This window comes from Telopea speciosissima, chromosome 10 (assembly GCF_018873765.1).
Source record: "Telopea speciosissima isolate NSW1024214 ecotype Mountain lineage chromosome 10, Tspe_v1, whole genome shotgun sequence".
In the NCBI taxonomy this organism is placed as follows: domain Eukaryota; kingdom Viridiplantae; phylum Streptophyta; class Magnoliopsida; order Proteales; family Proteaceae; genus Telopea; species Telopea speciosissima.
Window position 1 is genome coordinate 42,475,935 of NC_057925.1, and position 21,960 is coordinate 42,497,894.

Below are 21,960 nucleotides of genomic sequence, written 5' to 3' on the forward strand. Positions count from 1 at the left end.
GTAAGTATCCTGCCATATGCTAAAACAACAATACAACATACACCTCAATATATTATTTGGCAACCTCACCAAAACCCAACTTTGAACAAACAACTCAAGAGCTTCCGCCTTTGCAGAAAATCAAGAGGTTCACAAAATACGCCAATTGGATCTCATTGCACCCTGAGAAATTTTTTTTCCTCGGCCTTCAAACAAGTTTCAGATGCTACAGCTGATGTGATCAGCACATCACTCACTTCCTCCTTGTTCACATAAGTCTAGCAATGCCAAGGTCTGAAAATATATTCAGCAAGGAGTCCTGAAGGTCAGTGCTTGGGCAACCATGGCATAACAAAGGTAACATATAGAACTACTGAAGCTCATGGCAACATAGAACTAATATTGAAAGTGTAGGGCCTCATACAATAATTGACTAGAAAAGGAATTATAAGAGAAAAAAGAAATTTCTTCTTGCTAGACATCCAAAGTTACTGATTTATTGTACAATGTTTTCAAAGCGTAATGAATGTTCGAGGGTTTTTACTTTTCTTCAAAATTTATTTTTCCTTCTGCTTTAACAGGTAAATGTAAACGAATCCAATGGTTGTAGAGATAGAGGCTCAAAATTTTCCATTAAATCAGTTGTCCAGTAACGTAATCAGATACTCCAAGCAAGAATTAGGTTAGTACTACTTAGTTAATGAGAGACCAAACCGATTGACACCCTTAGCTCCAACGAAGGGCAAATACCAATGTAACTATCCTTCAAATTGGGTTAGGATAAGAATTACAGCACCAAAGATAAAATCAAAGAAGCTAGGGTGACATGAATCCATTCAAAAGAAAAAAACCAAGTACCCAAAAGTGCGCATGTCAAGGATGTAGATCACAGGTCCATGTGTAGCCGCAGGAACAAGAGGGCCCCAAAACAAGCCCAGTATCGTCATTGGATTCAACTGCTGATGAAAACAACCTGGTTTGCTGATGTAGCAGGTTTTTATTGGTTCGATGGAAAGTCACATAGAATTCCAAAAAAACTACTGTTCACGTGAACAGTACCCACGTTACTGCTCATGTGAACAATGGTGTGTGGGGGTCCATATGGAGGTTTTGTTTGAAGATCTTGGGAGACCTAGGTACAGCTTGCGTGGAGGCGAATGAAAGCTGCTGTAAAGATCTTTTAGATTATTATTTACGTTCAATTTTGATTACCTTCTATTTACTTGTGACTACTAGTTAAGTAGTTTCTAATTTCAGATTTAAAAAATAGGAGTTTCTATTTTTGTTTTCCTTATCCAGCAAGTAACTATTCTTGAGACTTTCTATTTTGAAATGCAACTTTATTTTCGTAACTTACCAATAGTAATAAGAAGTTACTATTTTCTTGCAATGATTTTATTCATTATGAAAAAAAAGAAAGACTATATTCAACTACAAAGGAATGACTTATGTTGTTGCACTGTGAGATGCAGATCTGTGAGATGTAGAACCCTAGTGGGAGACTAGGTTGGAGTTAGGTGGGAAGCCTGCTCTGCAGTTCAAGTGGGAGACTTGAACATATCCCTTACTATTTCTCTTCTTATCTTTTCTTCGTTTCTTTTGTTTTCCCAAACATACAGATTGATTGGAAAGTAAAAGAAAATAAAAAGTAAAAAAGATAGATAGATAGAAGAATGGGGATAGTGATGAGTCTCTCATCGTACTTGTCTCTCACAGCTACATGGTTGCCAATCTCTCTGTTTTTAATCTCATCATTGGTGTCTGGCTGAATACAGCCCTTCTTTTATTTATAATGAATAAAACTATTACAAGAAAATAGTAACTACCCTATTATGGCTATTGGAAAGTGACAAAAATAAAGTTGCATTACAAAATAGAAAAAAAACTCTACTTGCTGGACTAGGGAAAAAAAAAAAATAGATACTCCTAATTTCTAAAACTGAAATTAAAAACTTTCTATCTATTAATTACAAGTAAATAGATTGTAATAAAAATAGAAAGTACATAATAAATTAAAGGGAAAATGTACTCTGGGGGGGGGGGGGGGAAATGACCCTGCCCCGCCCTGCCCTACCCCCCATGAAAGGCAGAATTTCCAGCCCTCGAGATGCAAGCGCACGGGCTCTCATTGGCTGCCGCGTGCGTGTGGCTCCTGCGCTCTCCCACAGAGAACTCTCTCCCTAATTTAAAAGATCTCAACAACAACTTCAATTCTCCTCCATGCAAGCTATACTAGATCCCACAAGATCTTCTAAGAGTCATCTACCACAAATAACAAATATTCCAACAAAACCTTCATGCAAGTTATCCATCTGTGGCCCCACATCCGTGAACAGTAACTCGGGTACTATTCATGCAAACAGTAATTTTTTTTTTTCTAAATTCTATATGATGAAACATCAAACCACCAAAAACCTAGCACATCAGCAAACCCAGACTGTCTCCCACAACGATATTGGGCTGGTTTTGGGGCCTTGTTCCTACGGCTACACATGGACCTGTGATCTACATCAATCAAACAAGTAGTATTGCATTTGGCCTCTTTCCAGAAGGTGAGGAAAGAAAATGTTGAAACTTCCTCCCAAAGCAAAGTTGGTTGCCTTGCGAAATGGAAGTGAGCAAGTAGTTAAATTTTGGGTTAGGTTTGCCTTAACCCATGGATAAGGAAGAATTCCTTCACCACTGGTAATGCGACCCTGTGATTAACTTGCACCCCCTATTGTACAAGGTCTAAAATACCTCTCTCCATGCTACTCAAAGGGTCTAATCTCCATGGTGAGGATATTCTCTCTTCACCATAGGTGAGGAGAAACTGGTTCATTAAATTATTGAGAAACCAAGTCCTCACTATCCTACCTCCCAAGTTTTGCTAAAAATTCAAGGAAAGAGAACATTGAAGGGGACAATCAGAGAATCTTGAGAACAAAATAAAGACCGGCTGCCATGGAAAGTTTATGCTTTTCTTGAGACAACCAAGGAAAACTTATTTCTTGAGAAATATTTCTCTAGTGGCACAATATTAGTACTTCTGTCATTATCTTCACTTTTTTTCCTTTTCTTTGGCTCAGCCGCACAACAACCAAACCAATGAACATTACTTGCAGGTATATGCATACAAAAGCGGCAGCCATAGTGTTGTCATCATACAGCCTCAGTTCATTTGCATTGGGTGACACATTTTTTAAGCCACCTTGTAGACCCTGAAATTTGTCATCCCCCGACAATGTTCTCATCAGGACATGGATCGACGAAGTTCTTTCTCTGGAAGAGCTAGACCCCAAACCAAACCCCACCATGAATCCGATAAGATTCAGACGAGTGTTTTAAAGTGTAAAATACTCAATGCTAGCCAGGGGTGCAAGAGCATTAATCACAAGCTGTCGGGAGTTTCCCCGATACGAAATTAGGGCTTATGTTTGTTCTTAAAATTAAAATATTTTTTGACCAAATCTTGGACCATTGGATAGTGCTCAAAAAAACAATTCCGACGGTATATTACTCGTCAATTTCTGGTACCTGGGCATAAGGTTATTCCAAAAACAGGAAAACACGCATTTCCAAGCAGATCAAGGCCCACCACACCATAAGAGCTGAATGTTCTTTATGGAGAGGGTGAATTAATAGGAAAACACGCATTTCTGATCTGATCCGGGCCCACTACATCATAAGAGCGGAATGCTCTTTGTGGAGAGGGTGAGTCATCCGATGACTCATCCCTCCCTCCTTTTATGTGAGAGATATCTTTCCTCTTTTCTCTCTCTTCCTTTTTTTCTTTTTTTTTTTTTTTCCTTTTCCTTTTCTCTCTTTTCTTTTCTCTCTTCACCACTCATCAAATCTCTTCACCATCCACCAAATCTCTTCACCCATTTATCTAATATCTCTTCTCCATCAAATCTCTTCACCCCTTTTACCAAAGCTCTTCACCCATTTATCTAATATCTTTCTACTCACCAAATCTATTCACCCACTTACCAAATCTCTTCAACCACTTATCAAATATCCCTTCCCCTTATCAAAGATCTTCTCTTCCCTCGTCTTCTTTTATCTTCCCACCTCCCTTCTTCTTTCTTGTCTTTTCTTGGGTAGGAGAGATGAGGTATTTCCCAAATGGGGAATTAACTCCTCCCCTTATCCTCTCTCTCCTAAAATATCCTCTTCTTCTCCCACCTCCTCAATTCACCTATAAATAGGTAGGGGGAGGTCTATCCTCTCTCATATCCTATTTTCCTTTGAGAATTTCATTTTCTCTAAAAAAAAGTAGAGCTCTCCCAAACCTCTTGGCCGAACCCTATGAGAGAAATTGTTCTCTCTTTTTCTTTGTGTAGCACTTCTTAGCTGAAACTCTATCCGAGTTCCGCCGCCAAAAGTCCAGTTGATAAGCCGGAGTACTGTATGCATCTCACCAACGAATTCCGTAATAGTGCGGAAGCACCGTCAAAATTTAGGTATTTTCACTACTTTACATTTGGCTTAATGTAATCCATTGAAGTACATGCTTTAGTGTAAATATTAGTGTTGTTTAGTTGTTTTGCATATGCATATTCATTCTAAATAATATACATAAAATGATGATCCGACTGAAGGACGTTTGGCCTTGCCTACCCTCAGTTGTTGATCTTTTTCCGGATTTCTCTGTATCGTGGGTATACGTTGTTTTTATTGATGATCCGACTGTTGGACGTTTGGCCATACCTACTCTCAGTTGTTGATCTCTATTTTATTTCAAAGTTCAGTGATGTGCGTGTGCGCGTTATTTTCACTAACAATCTGATTGACAGCGTAGGGCTACACCTATCCTCAATCATTAATTACTTTCCGTAGTTTTTTGTGATGTGTGCGTGTGTGGTTTCACTAATGATTCGACCGACAGAAACAGGGTCACCCTATCATCGGCCATCATTTGCTTTCTCGGGATTTTACCTTTTCGGCCCATATGCCATCACGTTTTCCTTAAAAGAAAACTTGTTGCAAGGTACTAAAACTCGGGTCTTGGGACCAACTCGACTCTTGGAAAAACCGAGACGAGTTGGTGCATTTTTTTTTTTTTTCCAACTCGAAGCCTGAACTTTGGGTCAACCCGAGATCTAGGCCCGAGATCTCGCCGAGATATGTCGAGTTTTGTCCAATTAGGTAAGGTATTTAAGTGGTAGGTGGGTTAAAATAATGGGTCGAAACCGAGATCCGAGATCTCGCCGAGATATTACACTTTTCAGTTTCGGATGCCATCTCGACTCAGTATTACAAAAAACCGAGAATCTCGGCGAGATCGGGCGAGATCTCGGACTATGCTGCATAGTCACGGTATCCTTTTTCTTAAAAATACGTTCAACCCATTTTATCAGGCTCGGAACGTAACTACATGCATTAATGATTTTTAATCATGTTTTAAAATCAAAGTTGATAATTAAATATGATTTAATTCATATAAAATATCAATTTTGCCTTCCATGGGCATTTTAGTAAATATGACTTTTTTGTATCCAATTTCATTTTAGACATCAAGAATGTCTTCCACATGATTTTAATGCACTGTCATGTTTTTTTTATCCAAGGTGATACTTAAATATGATTTTTAATGCATTTCAGGCATTTATGCCCACCGGGGTGTATATGAAATTATTTCCATTTTGTGCTAGATTGCATTTTTGACACTAGGAATGTTTCATATATAATATTAATGATTTTAATCATGTTTTAAAATCATTGGTTTTATTCAAACAATATTTTGGAACCACGTTTGACCTGATCCCTCTCAAAGGGCTACGTAGGCAACTCTTTTAAATCGAGTGCGGGCTCTGATCTCATGATCTCTTATGTTCCCTTATTATGCTAGATTGTATTTTTGACATTAGGAATGTCTTGCATACATGTTTTTAATATGCTTAGTCATGTTTAATATCAATGGTGATATTTAAATATAACTTTTCATACATTTCTGTATTTATGCCTATCAGGGGGCATTTTGGTAATTTACCATCTTATGTTGGTTTGCATATATTAAGTTTCTTATGATGCATAGTATGTCAATCATAAATTAACTTTGTATATTTTGAGAGAACCCAAGCATCTAACACGAAGGACCGGCTCCTCCGAGCGGAGTGGGGTGCATAAAACCTTCCCATCTCCATAACCTAACCTCTTACCCATTCTCTGGCAAGATCATATGGAATCAATCGTAGCCTTATCTTTTAACCAAGATTTGGGCTACATCTTCAGGGTTCTAGGCCCTTCACAACCTAGGTAGCGACTTCGTTCATTTTTATTATGCATATACATTTTCCTTATCACCGGTTTAGAAAACCACAACCCAATAACCAAATATTGAGTCACTAGAAAGAAGAGGGATACCAACTCACCGGTGAGTCTCCCCACAAGCAATCCCGCGAAAGGCGATCCGATATCCCGTGGCCGCTCAGCGTTTGTACCTATAATGGGCCCTTCATATTTACTTCTGGACCCTTCCCTTTGCCGACTCTCAGATTCCTCCCTGAGGGTATTGCAGAGTAAGCATAAGTAGCATTCTGACCTTGTGCTCTCTTAAGCAAGTTATCCTCAACACGCTTTCCTGTGAGTATAAACGTCTCGAAAGTCATGATAGGTTGACAATAGAGACGCTCATTATACTCTCCATAAAGATTTGCCAAAATCTTTTCCACTTGTTCAGACTCAGAAGGACAAGTTTGAACTAGCATAAGATTGTAAATTCAGACTCATTTCCATATGATCTAGCAAGAGAATGGGTAAGAGGTCAGTTTACCGAGATGGGAAGGTTTTACGCACCCCACTCCGCTCGGAGGAGTCGGTCTTTCATGATAGATGCTTAGGTTCTCTCAAAATATGCAAAATTAACTTATGATTGACATACTATGCAGCATAAGAAACTAAATATATGCAAACAAACACAATATGGTAAATTTCCAAAATGCCCCCTGATATGCATAAATACATAAATGTATGAAAAGTCATTTAAATATAACCATTGATATTAAACATGTATGTAAGACATTCCTAATGTCACAAATGCAATCTAGCATAATAAGAGAACATAAGATAAGAGAGGTTCCTGGTCTCCCCCTCTCTCCCCCCTCCCCTTGCAGACGTTTGGAGCTCCCTCCCCCTATCCCCCCTGGCCACCGAGGTAGAGATGACACCACCTTGTGGCTCCCTTCCCCCTCCGGCAGATTCAGTTCCCACTACGCTTGGGATATGGTTAGACATATAGGGACCCCCAATCCTTGGCACAAAGTAGTCTGGTTTAAAGGGCACATTCCTCGCCATAGTCTCACCGCTTGGCGTGCCCTTGCAAACTGCCTCCCCACTCAGGCTTTCCTTATTCATCGCCAGATGCAGGTCTCCCCCAACTGCTGCCTTTGTTGGAATGGAATTCAAGATGCAGATCATCTGTTATTCTCTTGCCCCTTTGCTTCCTCCATCTGGACCCGTGTTCTTTGGAATTGTTGGCCAAGCCGCTGTACCCCTCTTTCTCTTAACAGGGAATGGATTTGGATTGACATGACGTTCGGAGGAAACTCGATTTATGATTCGGTTGGCAAGATTGCCTTTTGTGCCGCTATCTCCCACATTTGGATGGAGCACAACCTTAGAAGATGGATGTCCAACTCCCGCTCTTTCGACAAGATTTGGAATGCCATCTTTTTTTATGTTTCATCTAAAGTCAGTTCCCTCCCCCTTTCTGATGTAAAGGATACCCCTAGGAACAGGCTCATTGTTGTCTCCTGGGGCCTTCCTCTTTCCATTTTACGCCCTAGCTAGCCTTTAGCTTCGGTTGTTTGCCCTTGGGCTTGAATATTCATTCTCCTTTCTTCGTAATTTAAATTTTTATTCATCCAAAAAAAAAAAAAAAGATAAGAGATCATGAGATCAGAGACCACACTCGATTTAAACGAGTTGCCTACGTATCCATTTGAAATGGATCAAGTCAAATGTAGTTCCAAACTACTATTTGAATAAACTAATGATTTTAAAACATGATTAAAATCATTAATATCATATATGAGACATTCCTAATGTCAAAAATGCAATCTAGCACAAAATTAAAATAATTACACACACACCCCCTAGTGGGCATAAATGCATGAAATGCTTTAAAAATCATATTTAAGCATCACCTTAAATAAATAAAAAAACATTACAAAACACATTAATATCATGTGGGAGACATTCCTGATGTCTAAAATGAAATTTGGCACAAAAAAACCATATTAACCAAAATGCCCCTGGAAGGCAAAATTGATATTTCATGTGAATAAAATCATATTCAATTATCACCTTTGATATTAAAACATGATTAAAAACCATTAATGTATGTAGTTACGTTCCGAACCCAACAAAATGGGGTGAACATATTTTTAAGAAAAATGATACAGCGACTATGTAAGGATTAACAAGTTTTCTTTTAAGGAAAACGTGACGGCGTAAGGACCAAAATTTTAAAATCCCAAAAAAGCAAATGGTGACCGATGATAGGGTGAGCCTATTTCTCTTGGTTGAATCATTAGTGAAACCACACATGCATACATCATGAAAAAATTGCGAAAAGTAATTAATTGAGGATAGGTGTAGCCGTATGCCGTAAATCAGATCATTAGTGAAAATAACGCACACACACACATTACTAAAACTTAGTAAAAAAAAAAAAAGAGATCAACAACTGAGAGTAGGCATAGCCAACGTCCGACAGTCGGATCATCGACAAATCAGTGTATACCCACGATACAGAGAAATCTAAAAAAAGATCAACAACTGAGGGTAGGCAAGGCCAAACGTCTGTCAATTGGATCATCATTTTATGAATAATATTTAGAATGAATATGCATATGCAAAACAACTTAAACAACACTAAGATTTACAATAAAGCATATACTTTAATGGATTACATTAAGCCAAATGTAAAGTAGTGAAAATACCTAAATTTCAACGATGCTTTCACACTTTTACAAAATTTGTCGATGTAAACAGAACTCCGGCTTATCAACTGGACTTTTGGCAGCGGAACTCGGGCAAAGCTTCGGCTAAGAAGTGCTACACAAAGCAAAAGAGAGAGAACAATCTCTCTCCTAGGGTTCGGCCAACGGTGATTGCAAGCAAGAGAGAGGTCTCTCAACGGTTCGGCCAAGAACTCTACTTTTTTTGGAGAAATGAAATTCTCAAAGGAAAATAGGATATGAGAGAGCAGAGACCCCCCCTATTTATAGGTGAATTGAGGAGGTGGGGAAAGAAGAGGATATTTTAGGAGAGAGAGGATAGGGAGGAGTTAATTCCCCATGTTGAAAATAACTCCTCTCTCCTACACAAGAAAAGACGAGAGAAGAAAGGAGGTGAGAAGATAAAAGAAGAAAAGAAGATAAGGGAAGAGAAGATCTTTGATAAGGGGAGGTGATATTTGATAAGTGGACGCATTGGACGCCTAGGCGGGCATCTTGGCCGCCTAATTGGTGTCGCCTTGACTTTTACCCCTCTCCAACGCCTTGAGTCGCCTAGACACCGTGACAACTATGGTGAATAGATTTGGTGAGTAGAAGATATTAGATAAATGGATGAAGAGATTTGATGAGTGGTGAAGAGAGGAGAAGAGAGAAAAAGTAAACAGAAACGAAAAAGAAAAAAAAAGAGAGACAAAAAAAAGGAGAGAAAAAGGAAGAGAGAGAATCTCTCACAAAAGAGGAAAGGAGGGAGGGGTGAGTCATCGAATGACTCACCCTCTCCATAAAGAACATTCGGCTCTTATGGTGTGGTGGGCCCGGATCAGCTCCAAATCGGCCTACAAATGCGTGTTTTCTTGTTTGTGGAATAACTTTACACCCGGGTACCGGAAATTGACGAGTAATATACTGTCGGAATCGTTTTTCTGAGCACTATCCAATGGTGCAATGTTTGGTTCAAGATTTGGTCAAAAATTATTTTAAATTTATGAACAAACATAAACCCTAATTAGGTATCAGGGGAACTCCCGACAGCCTTCTCGCACCCCTGGCTAACATTGAGTATTTTACACTTAAAAACACTCATCCGAACCTTATCGAATTCATGATTGGGTTTGCTTAGGGGTCTAGCCCTTTCAGAGAAAGAACTTTGTTGATCCATGTCCGGATGTGAACATTGCCGGGGGATTACAAAATTCAAGGTCTACAAACCTTAATGGACCAAATGGGCCTAGTTTAACATCCTTTACCCCCACCCACAAAACACACACAAACAAAATAGCTAACAAATCCTAATAAAATCTTTTGAGGGTTTTAGGTTTTAAGCTACCTCGAAGGGACTATTTTTTCTTTTTTTAAGTGCAACTGCAAGAGTAGGCTTGAGTCACTGGTAACACTTGAGTCAAGCCATAGACTTAGCAAAGCCTTGTTAAACATAAGTCAACATGCTAGGAAGAAATTCAACTAGGACATTGAGTTGAATCTAAGTCAGAAATCTGAATTCTCACATTAACGAAGATAGAAGGGAAAGTAAGTAGGTATACCACACAAACCCATTTGCAAATAAAGTTATAAGGAGGCACAAGTAGGCACATCATCTTTTCATTCCCTTATTAGCAGAATACATACTAGCTGAAACTACAATTAAAATAACCAACAGAGAACAAGTTATATCCCTAACAAATGAAATATTCACCAAACCATTCCACATATGTTATCATAAGATTTTCTGTATCTTATATTCTTACAGATTTATCTAGTTTCAAATATTCAAAATTATACCTGTAGAAGTAGAAAGTGCATGTGATATTGGAATGAAAAATAAAAGAAGAAGCACATATGTGATTCGAATTTACAACAGATCACTAACAAGTGTACCAGTGTCAAAAACACGGCTACAACATAAAGCCCACCACCCCCTTTCGGGCCCCAAATGCATGCAGCCATACTACAAACAAATATAGGCTAACAGATTTTAATAATTCATACGGTCTAGGGTTTTATAATACCTCTGGTATGGAGAGCTCAAGACGAAATTTAGGACCATCATAATGATGCAGAACAGGCCTGAAAGCATCTTCTTCGAGCGCCTTGCAGAGTTTCCTTACACGGATCCGCACCTAACAATTTTTGCCAATATGAAAAGTGAACAATTCCTGCTTACATATTAACAGAGGAAAGTATATATCAACCTCCATTACACTTACCTGTGCAGGAAATCTTGATTCACCTTTACATTTCTTGTCTTCCCATGCTGTTGGGTCAATGTTTGTTGCCCCAAAACTGGCAGCCTGTAGAAAAAAGTGACAAAATAAGGAAATGGCTTACGATCTTTATCAACAAACATAAAGCAGTAGCCACAAGCAAGATATAGTCTGCAACAACAACAGCCCCAACCCAACAACCGCACAAAATGAACACCAATGAGACGGAGGGAACTATAAATGGAAGTTATTCATTAACTAAGATCATAAGAAAATGGATAACAGTAAGGTTTCTGCATTGCAAACTAGTGGTTACGGGTTCAAGTCAGGAAAAAGCCATGACCCTCCCCAGACCCTGCAGTGGCAGGAGACTCGTGCACTGGGTACACCCTTTTACACCCATAAGAAAATGGGCAGGTACTAACAACCGTTACATTACTCAGATTGCAAGTTCAGGTCTCAATAGCACCATGTCTGTGGCTGTTTTAAATATTCTCCCTCAAATCAATCACCTACTTCTCTGCCCCATAATAAGCTTAGCTATCTAGACAGGAGAAATAAGTTTTACAGTCAAAAGTTTACACAATGCAGAACTATCATTTAATTGACACCCCCCAAGTTTTCCACTCAGAAATTTATTCATCATAAATAAGAATACATTAAGAGAAAATAGGGGTCTCTCTAACTCAAAAATAATTGATTAAACCTGCCCAATTAAAAAATTATTAGATATGACTTTAGAATGATAGAATAATCACCTACAGCTTCCATTTTTAGCAGCCATATTGCTGGATATGAATTATCCAATCAGAAATTTTCAACTCATTTCTTCTAAGGTAAATAATGTGGGTTTATTAAGTACTTTGGATATAGAAAGTGAGATAATAGAATTTTAAAAATTATTTGACACCTTATCAACACAAGGGTTAGATTGGCAAGCCTTAGGTGATTATTACACTTCTCATTAGAATCCTACTTAACTATTTTGAATTAGAGAGGTTTGATAAATCCTTTTTCAAATCTGGTAGGGATAACATGGTAGCTTTCCCATAGATTAATGAGGGTCCTCAAGGAAGGTCAAGACAGAAAATCATTTCCAATAACCAAGAGCAAGGAGAACAAGACCATTCTTTTCACAGAGAATATTTTTTCCTAAATTAGAAGACATCTTTCCATTGTCTTATCTGCTGTAATAGCTTGCCTAAACTTATTTATGCCATCCACCTAGTTCAGAAATAACTCAAAATATTATGGACACATCTACTAGACAATGTGACAAAGAACCCATAAAAGAGCAAAACCAAAAATGGAAAGGTCTTCCATTTGTAGCAGAAAATGCCTTCATTCATTTGCACCTGAAAATGGAAGAATGAACATCCCATGTTCTAGAAAATTCACAAATATTAGTACCTCAAATATCCCATGTAGCTGGTGAGTAGCATAATTGTACAGGAACAAAGGCAAACCCGGTGTTATGGCCCGAACAGAATCCCGGTATCTGGATGGCAAACCTGCATAACGAAAAGTCACACAACTCAAATAATTTTTAAGGGTACAGATGTCAAGGTTTTACCATTAAATCACCTAAACCTCAGCAGTAGCTACAGAATATAGCATTTAGAGCCATTGCCCCCAACAGCTTATACAGTTAAACGGTGTATATTCGAGTTGTTCAGGAACCTTGTTATTAGGCCAAAGAACTGCAGTTTACCACTCCTAGACTTCAAGAAATAACTAGAAAATCCAACTCTAGCCAAATGGTACTTCATAACTGTTGGGTATATTCTATAACCTAATATATGTTCTAATATAAGTCTACTTGAATAAAAAATCAGGATGTGGTGGGCCCCACTGGATAAAACCCATATAACCTAAAACCCTAATCTTTCCTATAAATACTAGCTGGAGGCAGTAACCTGTTTATTCCAAATTAAATATGCAGGGTGTATTGCTTTAAGCAACCTTGTGTTTAAACCCTAAACCCTAAACCCTAATAATAACGAGTAAGAGAAATATTTTACTAGTGAAATACAACATGAAAAATGTGGTAACATACCGAAAAGCTGTCGTTTCAGGTCTTCCTCCATTGTGTCGTTGTTACACACAAAAATGTAACCACCAAGCACCTCATCTCTTGGAAGTGTCTCCGCTGAAGGCAATGTCTTAAACCTTTTGTCAACAGCATTGATACTATTGTTGATGCTGCTGCTATTATTACTGTTGTTATTGTTGTTGTTCTTGTTGATGTTGTTTGCTACCTTAGTAAGGCTGCCATTAGTGCCAGACATATTACCTCCGACAACCACATTAACGTTTCCAGTGCCTTTCTGAAATAGAACCTTCGCATTATATAAGCCACTCAAATAACCACCCTTGTTGACAGGCTCATTCAGCTTAGAATCCAAACTCAACATGCCGAAATTAAGGCTCTCAAACTTGTTATCTTCCTGAAACCCAATTTTCTCTGTTGGTTTCATTTCCATGGTGGTCTTAGTGGGATCGAGGTTGTTCATTCTTAAGCCTTTGGATCTAGTCTGTTCAGCCAACTTCGATGCAGCCATCAACCATTTCTGATCCTCCGAAGAAGAAGCAGACTGTCCCCGTAGTTCATCTCCCAGTTGCCAAAAGCTTCTCTGACTATCCATCATAGAAGCTTTCTTCAAGCAAAACAAGCATCGAGTATCTCAGAAAGAGAAAATTTTCGAAGAAATAAGATTAAAAATAGTTGCAGGCACTATTCCAAGACGAGATTTGGAACCGAAAAACAACTAAAAACAACAAATCGAAGAAGGGTTTTTCACTTACCTAACAAGCCGGTATGAACTCTGACTCAGCGTAGATGGTATAGGAAAGGCGCCGGAATGACAAATCTCCAGAGGAAAGAAGATCAAGCGAAACAGGAAAACCAAAGTATAGAAGTCGAACGATGGCGAAGGGAACGCCAATGGAGACTGGGAAAAATAAAAAAACCCGGTTTTTAAAGGCTTATGATGGGTGACACGAAGAAGAGAAATGCTGTGAGAGTGTGAAACACTGAGACATCGTGACTGGTGAGATCTTCTTATTTATATATATGCACGTTGCGATTACAAAACAACCCTGTAAAATATAGAAAATTTACAGGAATGCCCTGCCTGCGTAGTACTGAATCACCGACAGACACAGACTACTCATTTCCTGTGTCGCAATACAATTGGGAGATCAACAAGATGATCTCAATTCTACGGTGGAGATCTCTCCATCTGTAAATTTTGTGCCATTTCCTGACTGGCTTTGGCATTTGATATTTATAACGGCACTTGATATGTAAATAGAAATGGTGGACCCCAGGGTGGGGCCCATGATGCCTTCGTTTTATGGCATTTTGTGATAGAAGGAATCACGGCTTTAACTTTGACAAATCACTCATTAAATTTTGTCGTTTTGTTGGGTTAAAGGCCCGTGATATTTGTCGCTGTAGGTTCCTGTCGCGTGATGAGTAGTAGTAGTAGTAGTGGAAACTTTCGGTGGTGATCAGACCCAAGACCCGAAGCTTTAGGTTGAAGATATTTCGGCATTTTTGCTAAACTAGCAGAAAGGGTTTAATGGTTCGTATGGATCGAAAGTTGGTAGTGGCGATCGTTTTGTTGATCGCCGCCGGTGCGACGGCGGACTATGTTCGGCCGAAGCCTCGGAAAACTTTAGATTTTCCTTGGAAGAAGAAGCATTCGTCTCTTCCTCAGCAGGTAAATTTTTCTTTTATTTTTCTGCCGTTCTGAGCTTAATTTCAATTTTTATTTTCAGTTTTACTCTCTTCCCCCCCCCCCCCCCCCCGCCTCCTTTTCTCTGGTCTCATGCTATGTTTTCTTGTGATTGAATAGTTTAGGTAATTCGTATACCAAAATTTTTTAGATTTGAGTTTTTCAGCAATTAGGGGAAAAAAGTGTCACTTTCCTTTAATTAACTAGTTAGTCTCTGTCAATGTGTTACAGTTGGGAAAGACTTTAAATTGCATAAGTATATGATTGAATTCATGTCTCAAATTTATTTTGCGGATTATTTTTTTTTTTTTTTGGGTGGGGGGGGGGGGTTAATCGGAACACAGTGGTGTCTACATATGCAGAGTGCAATACACATTTCTTTACAGGAAACTCTTTTTGCGTGGGATTGTAAGAGCTCCCTATTTCGGCGAAAGTTTTCTAAGCCGGGGACGTCTGGAGAGATTCTCCAGATAGGCACGCTAATTTTTCCATTTGGAAAAATGACGTGGCAATTATGACCACTGGATATTATGGAATGATCTGAATAGGCCACGTGTCAAATTTCAGACTTGAATTCAATCATTTACCCTCACATGTGCTTCCATGCAACCCCACATAGTCCCTTCCACCCTCTTGGTAGTCCGAGATTTGTTCAATGCTTTGTTCTGCCATGCGACAAACTCTGTTTCAGTGAATGAGCAGGGGAACTGGGAGTTTACTTGGCCACAAAATTTCAGCCTCATCTGACCTGCCATGTGGCACAACTAGGTACCTATCCATGGATTCACTCCTAGACTGCCCATGTATGACCTTTGCCAATCTATTTAATCTGTTGTTCCTCTACCCTTAGATGCTGAATTGATCTTATTTAGTCCACACATTATGCGTGTAGTGTCTACTTTTGTATAACCATTTTTGTAAGTCTGGTATGCAAATTACTAGCCATCCATCGACCAGTCAAGCAAAAGCTTCGACGTATGAGGCCTGAGTGGACTCTAAAGCTAAGAGAATAAATCATTAAGCAACTTAGCGCTGGATTATTAGATGTTTCTTCTCATATGGTTCATAATTGCTTCTTCCTCCGTACTGTGGCTTAATTTGGTTCAATTTTACTCGCATGACAGATCGGTTCTTGCAGGTTCACATCTCTCTAGCAGGAGAAAAGCACATGCGTATCACATGGATCACTGATGATGCATCCTCTCCTTCTGTTGTTGAATATGGAATATCACCTGGAAAATATACAGCCTTAGGTCAAGGAGAAACCACATCATACAGCTACTTGTTCTATAGCTCCGGAAAGATACACCACACTGTCATTGGACCTTTGGAAGATGATACAGTTTACTTTTACCAGTGTGGAGGAGAAGGTCCAGAGTTCAAGCTTAAGACTCCGCCCTCTAAGTTCCCAATTACATTTGCCGTGGGAGGAGACCTTGGTCAAACAGGCTGGACTGTGTCAACTCTTGACCACATTGGCCGGTGTAACCATGACATGTATCTGCTTCCTGGGGACCTCTCTTATGCAGATTACCAGCAGCACCGATGGGACACATTTGGTGAGTTGGTGCAACCCCTTGCAAGTGAAAGGCCATGGATGGTAACTGAAGGAAACCATGAAGAAGAGAGTATACCACTCTTTAAGGCAGGGTTTGAATCATATAATGCCAGGTGGAAGATGCCATTTGAGGAGAGTGGATCAAATTCGAATCTTTATTATTCTTTTGAAGTTGCAGGAGTTCATGTTATCATGCTCGGCTCTTATGCAGATTATGATCAGTACTCAGATCAATATAGCTGGCTGAAGGTAAGCTCATGCTGCTCCTAAATTCCTCTTGGTTTTACTTCCCTTTCTTTAGACAGTATAGTTGATAATTCGGACAAAGTGATTCGATCGGCACAATTAAATTGGTTAAAGGAATGACTAAGCCGCTCCAAAAATGCTTCTTCAATTAAGGGAAACAAATTTTTAAGGATTTCTGGATTTTAATAAAAAAAGAAACACAGTTATGTGATCATGATCCTGGCAAACCATTGATGCCTTGCGTGTAGATTTTATGAACATTTCTAATGATCCGAAGAGTTTGGCTCATTCAAGAAGTTTCTTATCAATTGTAAACTGCTGCTTGATGGAAATATGCATTAATTGCTAATTATATAGATTGAAGTAATCATGGTCACTAGAGTTGCATTATTTACCCACTTTGCATGCAAACCCATATCCTCTTTCCACGTCATTTTTGAAGAGTACTGGACTCTTTTACCTTTTCACTCAGATGTTGAAAACCTTGTTTTCTAGTAGTCTCTTTCTCTCTTTGCTCAGTTTTTAACTAGTTAAGGCATGAATCACCTCAACATTAAGACTATGTCAGCAACGCATGTGAAATTGTGAATGGTCATGTACTCTCTGCATGATATTTCTTTAATTGTTCGTATAAAGAAAGATTCCTGTTATGCTGTTAGTGTAGGCTGATCTTTCAAAAGTGGACCGGAATAAGACACAATGGCTGATAGTGCTATTTCACGCTCCATGGTATAACAGCAATAAGGCTCATCAAGGGGAGGGAGATGATATGAAGGCTTCCATGGAACCTTTGCTTCATGCTGCTGGTGTGGATATCGTTCTTGCTGGCCATGTACATGCTTATGAACGCTCAGTAAGTAGATGCCTTTTAGCCTTGCCTTCTAAATTCGGGGCACTTAGTGTACTGAAAGTGGGAAAGAGTATTGGGTAGAAGTCCATACAAACCATTTAGAACTTGGATCTTTTCACCACATGGCCTTCCTGCAACATGGTGGAATGATGGCCCATTATCAGTAGTCTCCATTAGATAGAGGACTTCTTCAGATGGCTCTGTATTCTTGGCCAATTCTATATCAGCTCTAACCCCGTTATATATTGATCTTCTCTGCTAATGATGCTGGATATTGAAAAAATGTCGAGAAAGTGCCCAAGAAAGAGAGCTTTCTTTTGAAATGCTGCAGGGCAGCTAATGTGGTGAAGTTTCCTGTATAAAGAGCGAGTGGTGAAATTAAACATATGGCTTGGCCCATAATCTTTTCTAGACAAATGAAGCTTTCAACTGGCAAATCTAGTCCCTTGTTATAATCTATGGTTGTTTGCATGGCAGAAACGTGTCAACAATGGAAGACCAGACCCTTGCGGAGCTGTCCATATAACTGTAGGTGATGGAGGCAACAGGGAAGGTTTAGCACAGAGGTACCTCTCTTTCTCTCTCATAAAATATTCCAGTAGCAGAAGTTATGATGGCTTCCATGAATTTAAATTCTTTTCAGCGTATTATTCTTGCCTGTTCTCAATTGCTATCCTTGCGAGTGCTTGAAAATTTTAATATGCCACACAGTTATTTGTTTGGAACATTAGAATTGGAAGTTGCTGGAATTTAAGTTGAAAATTATTGGCTAAAGTGTCTATTTGTCTTGGATTTGCATTTATGGTCGAAGGATCATGAGGTTACTCCCACACTACTATGGATTTTTAACTCTTACCTATTTTGTGAAAATTTGGAATTGAGTGAGATGGAAGGTATAGTTGTCACAGTGTCTAGGCGACCCAAGTGATGCAGATACATCACCAAAAGAGGCTTATTTTGATGGGAATAAGTCTAGGGTTAGGTTGTATACATGTTGGGCTTTTGATCCCATGGGTTTTCTATGTAATATACCACTTTTATGGGCCTAAAATATGGGTAATTAGGTCGCATACGAGATTCCTTAGTTTTATTTTTATGTAATTAGTGGTCATGTGATCACTTAAGTGATCATATGACTTGGTTAAGTAGTTTTTATCAAAAAAAAAAGACTTGGTTAAGTGGTCATGTGACTATTTAAGTTGGGCTGGATTATGACTCTATAAGTCCAGCCATGTTTTGAGTCTATTTCTTTTGTTATTTCACTTTCCTAGTCAATTTAGGTTGGCTAATAGGTTAAGGATTGAGTTAGGCCTTTCCTTTCTAGTGTAGGAGTCTACTTTTGAGTCTTTTATATAATGTTGTTAGGGGGGCAAGTATTGAACACAATTTTTTTATTAATGAAAAAAAAAAAAGCCCAGAAACCTAACCCTAAAACTTGCTGCCAATGCTGGTTAGCTATCCTAGACCCATTAAAACTTAACCTAACCTTCACTGATATACTTCCCAACATCACCCTAGCTTAACCCTAACCTGGGTGGTTTGAATTGGTTATTTGTTTTTTCCATTGCTATTACGTTCAAGTTCTACATTCAAGTTCTGATTTCAAGAGTGATTCTACATCATCAAGCACTGTTCAAGTCTACAAGGTCACCCCAATTCTGATCCAATGTGTTCTTCATCCACAAGTAAGTCTAGAACTGAAAACCAGGAATTATTCTTCCCCCCCTTCTAGAAGGTCACATGCAAGGTAATTTTCGCGAGAATTCTGCCCAGCCAAATCTTACCGTTAGAACTTGCTAAAATTTTGATCAAATTTTCTCAAACCCTAAGAAAGACTCTTTCCAAATTTCATTACCATCTACCCAGCTGATTGTCTGAAATTACACTTTTACCCCTCTCTCCTATCTCTATTAGGAAACCTCCATAACTCCAAATTTAGCCATCTAATTTAGCCGTAAGTTTCAACATATATTCCCCTCCATCCTACCCACACTCAACCTAAATATTAAGCTTATTCAACCACTTGATTTCCTGTTATTATAAACCCTAGATTCCATCATCTTCCACCTTTCAAAACCCAAAACCCTAAACCTAAGTTGCTGCCCATTCAAGTTTACACACTTCCATCCATCAAAACATCTCAGGACCTTCACTGATAGACTCCCCTACCTCAACTTGACATACCCATACATCAAACCCTAACCCTAACCCTAACCAAATCCTAACCCTAATTTCACCAAAAACCCAATTTTTGACTTAGCTGATTCACCTGTTCATAACAGATCCTGGTTATCTGGCTCCTAGTTGGTCCTCTACCAATGTAAGCCTACATTACCAAGATGTTGGAGGGCGCCTGGACGCAAGACGACCAAGGCGACCCTAGTTGTCAAGGGGCCTTGACGTCAAGACAGTCGCCTAGGCAACTGCCTTGGAAACTATGATGAAGGTAATTGTAGTGAAACTAGAGAAGACGATGATTTTTAGGATTCAAATGTTCACTAAATTAAAACTTATGCCAATCTTGCGGATATTTCAGATAAGCATTGCCTTATTCTAAGAAACCACATTGGCAAGTTTATTGTTTGTCTTAGGGAGGAAGGACATACTTTCAACAATTTTTTTCAGGTCAAATAAGATTATTAGTGTTAAATTTATTCTCTGACCTGTATGGGTTTCCAATTTTTAGTTCTTTGCATTATGGAGAATAGAAATTTGCCTTTAATAGTCTTTGGGCCTGCTCTTTAATCTATCACTTTTTGATGCATCTACAGCTACATAAACCCAGAACCAGAGTGGTCTGCATTCCGTGAAGCAAGCTTTGGTCATGGTGAGCTCATGATTCTGAATGCAACTCATGCATCCTGGAGCTGGCACAGGAATGATGATGATGAGCCTGTAAGATCAGATCAAGTGTGGATAACATCATTGCTCAGTTCAGGTTGTCTTGCTGAAAAGAGTCATGAATTCAGGAAGTTCCTTACGGCACCATAGAAATTGGAACATCTCTGGTATTCCCTTTAATAACTAATATAAAATGTGCAAGATAGGGCTTTATGTAAATATATGTGGTGAAAGAATATATCATAGTATTGTGCAACTTTGTAGTTTGTATTTCAATTAATAGATTGAGAGAGAGAGAGAGAGAGAGAGAGAGAGGGGTTTATATACATTCCAGTGTATGAGTTCAGTTTGATTCCTTTTTTATGATTAAATTCAGTATGATTATTGAAGAACTATTATGGATACACAATACCAAAAAGTAGTACACAACAAATAAATAGAATGATGTGGCAAAATTAAGGGAAGATTGCAACTCCATGGCTGTGAAAATAAGATTCCCTCATAGTCTACAACATATTGTCATGTGGTAGAAAGATGTGACAAAATTCCAATTATTGGATAGATCGCTTGTCAAGTTTCACACTTGAACACAACCATATAAGCCTGTGCAAGTATTGGCTTGCATTCCCTTTTATATCTGTGCACACTAATGGCATTCTAAAGTCTAAACTGTAATTGTGCCAGTTTTTATAAGTTTTCTTTACTTTGCCACTTGGTAAAGTCCATTCGGGTGAAATTTGGATGGGAGAAGGGGACATAGAGATCTGTTTATCCACAAAAGTTGAATCCTATCCAACTTGCTATATGGTAAATTTTTTAAGTTAACCAAATAGGCTTGGCCAATCTATTTTTTTTTTTTTAATTTACTTAAGTTCAAACAAACATGAACTTATGAGGGTGGTTGCATATCGGAGGAATGGATCCACAATGAAAAAAGGACAGCACCAGGGACTTGATATCCTTCCAAATGTCATCCCAAAATTGATGATAAAAACAGGCTTGAAAGCCATATGGGGTTCAGTGACGAGAGTTTGCATCCAGAGAATTAATTAATTTGGGAAAAGATAGTCAATAAATCTAGAATCCAGTGGGTTAGAAGAAATAAAAATTTTCCCCAAGTGAGAAGAAAAGACTTTTGCAAGAAGGACAATGCTTCCCAGTAGCTTCAGACAAAGAAGCAATGATCCAACTCAAGATGAGTTGATCTTGCCGAGCTATCAGAGGGTCTCGGAAAAGAGCCATCCACATAACCTAACAGGTTGTAACCTCTCAGCAGTGGTAAGAACTGCGCTCTCCATAACGGGTAATTGGTGGCACCGAGCTTTAGAGGCAACTGTGGAGAGACATTTGCAGAGATCAATGTCGGAGAAGACACTGGAGAGGATGAAGGCAACACCATGAGAGCCAAGAAGGCAAGAAACCAAGAAACAGAGGGAAGAGAGAGATTAGAGGAGCTTATTGCTTCACTGTTGTTGAAGTTGCAAGCTCGCAACTGAGCTTAAAAGAAAGAGAAAGGGAATGGACAATGGAATTGTAGAGCCGCAATAGAAGCCCCCAGAAGAAGGAGAGAGGGTGTGGGTAGTGGAGTTGCAGAGCCGCA

The 21,960-nt window shown here is 38.9% G+C and overlaps 2 protein-coding genes across 3 annotated transcripts; one reads left to right on the forward strand and one right to left on the reverse strand.

The window, feature by feature from the left end:
- LOC122641918 (B2 protein-like) lies at positions 1–14,029 on the reverse strand. 2 transcript variants are annotated; one of them, XM_043835253.1, is made up of 6 exons: positions 13,931–14,029; positions 13,182–13,782; positions 12,536–12,636; positions 11,129–11,212; positions 10,931–11,041; positions 1–273 (listed from the first exon to the last, which is right to left on the reverse strand). In XM_043835253.1, exons 2-6 carry the CDS (start codon positions 13,771–13,773, stop codon positions 229–231), a joined length of 933 nt encoding a protein of 310 aa, XP_043691188.1. In that variant the 5' UTR covers positions 13,774–13,782; positions 13,931–14,029; the 3' UTR covers positions 1–228. The 2 variants fall into 2 exon arrangements, with proteins under 2 accessions (XP_043691188.1, XP_043691187.1); XM_043835252.1 differs by having other exon boundaries at positions 13,182–13,788; positions 13,931–13,994.
- Positions 14,030–14,620: 591 nt separating this feature from the next.
- LOC122641917 (purple acid phosphatase 18-like) lies at positions 14,621–20,658 on the forward strand. Its single transcript, XM_043835251.1, has 5 exons — positions 14,621–14,850; positions 16,004–16,672; positions 17,334–17,522; positions 17,997–18,085; positions 20,291–20,658. Exons 1-5 carry the CDS (start codon positions 14,710–14,712, stop codon positions 20,508–20,510), a joined length of 1,308 nt encoding a protein of 435 aa, XP_043691186.1. The 5' UTR covers positions 14,621–14,709; the 3' UTR covers positions 20,511–20,658.
- Positions 20,659–21,960: the final 1,302 nt, after the last annotated feature.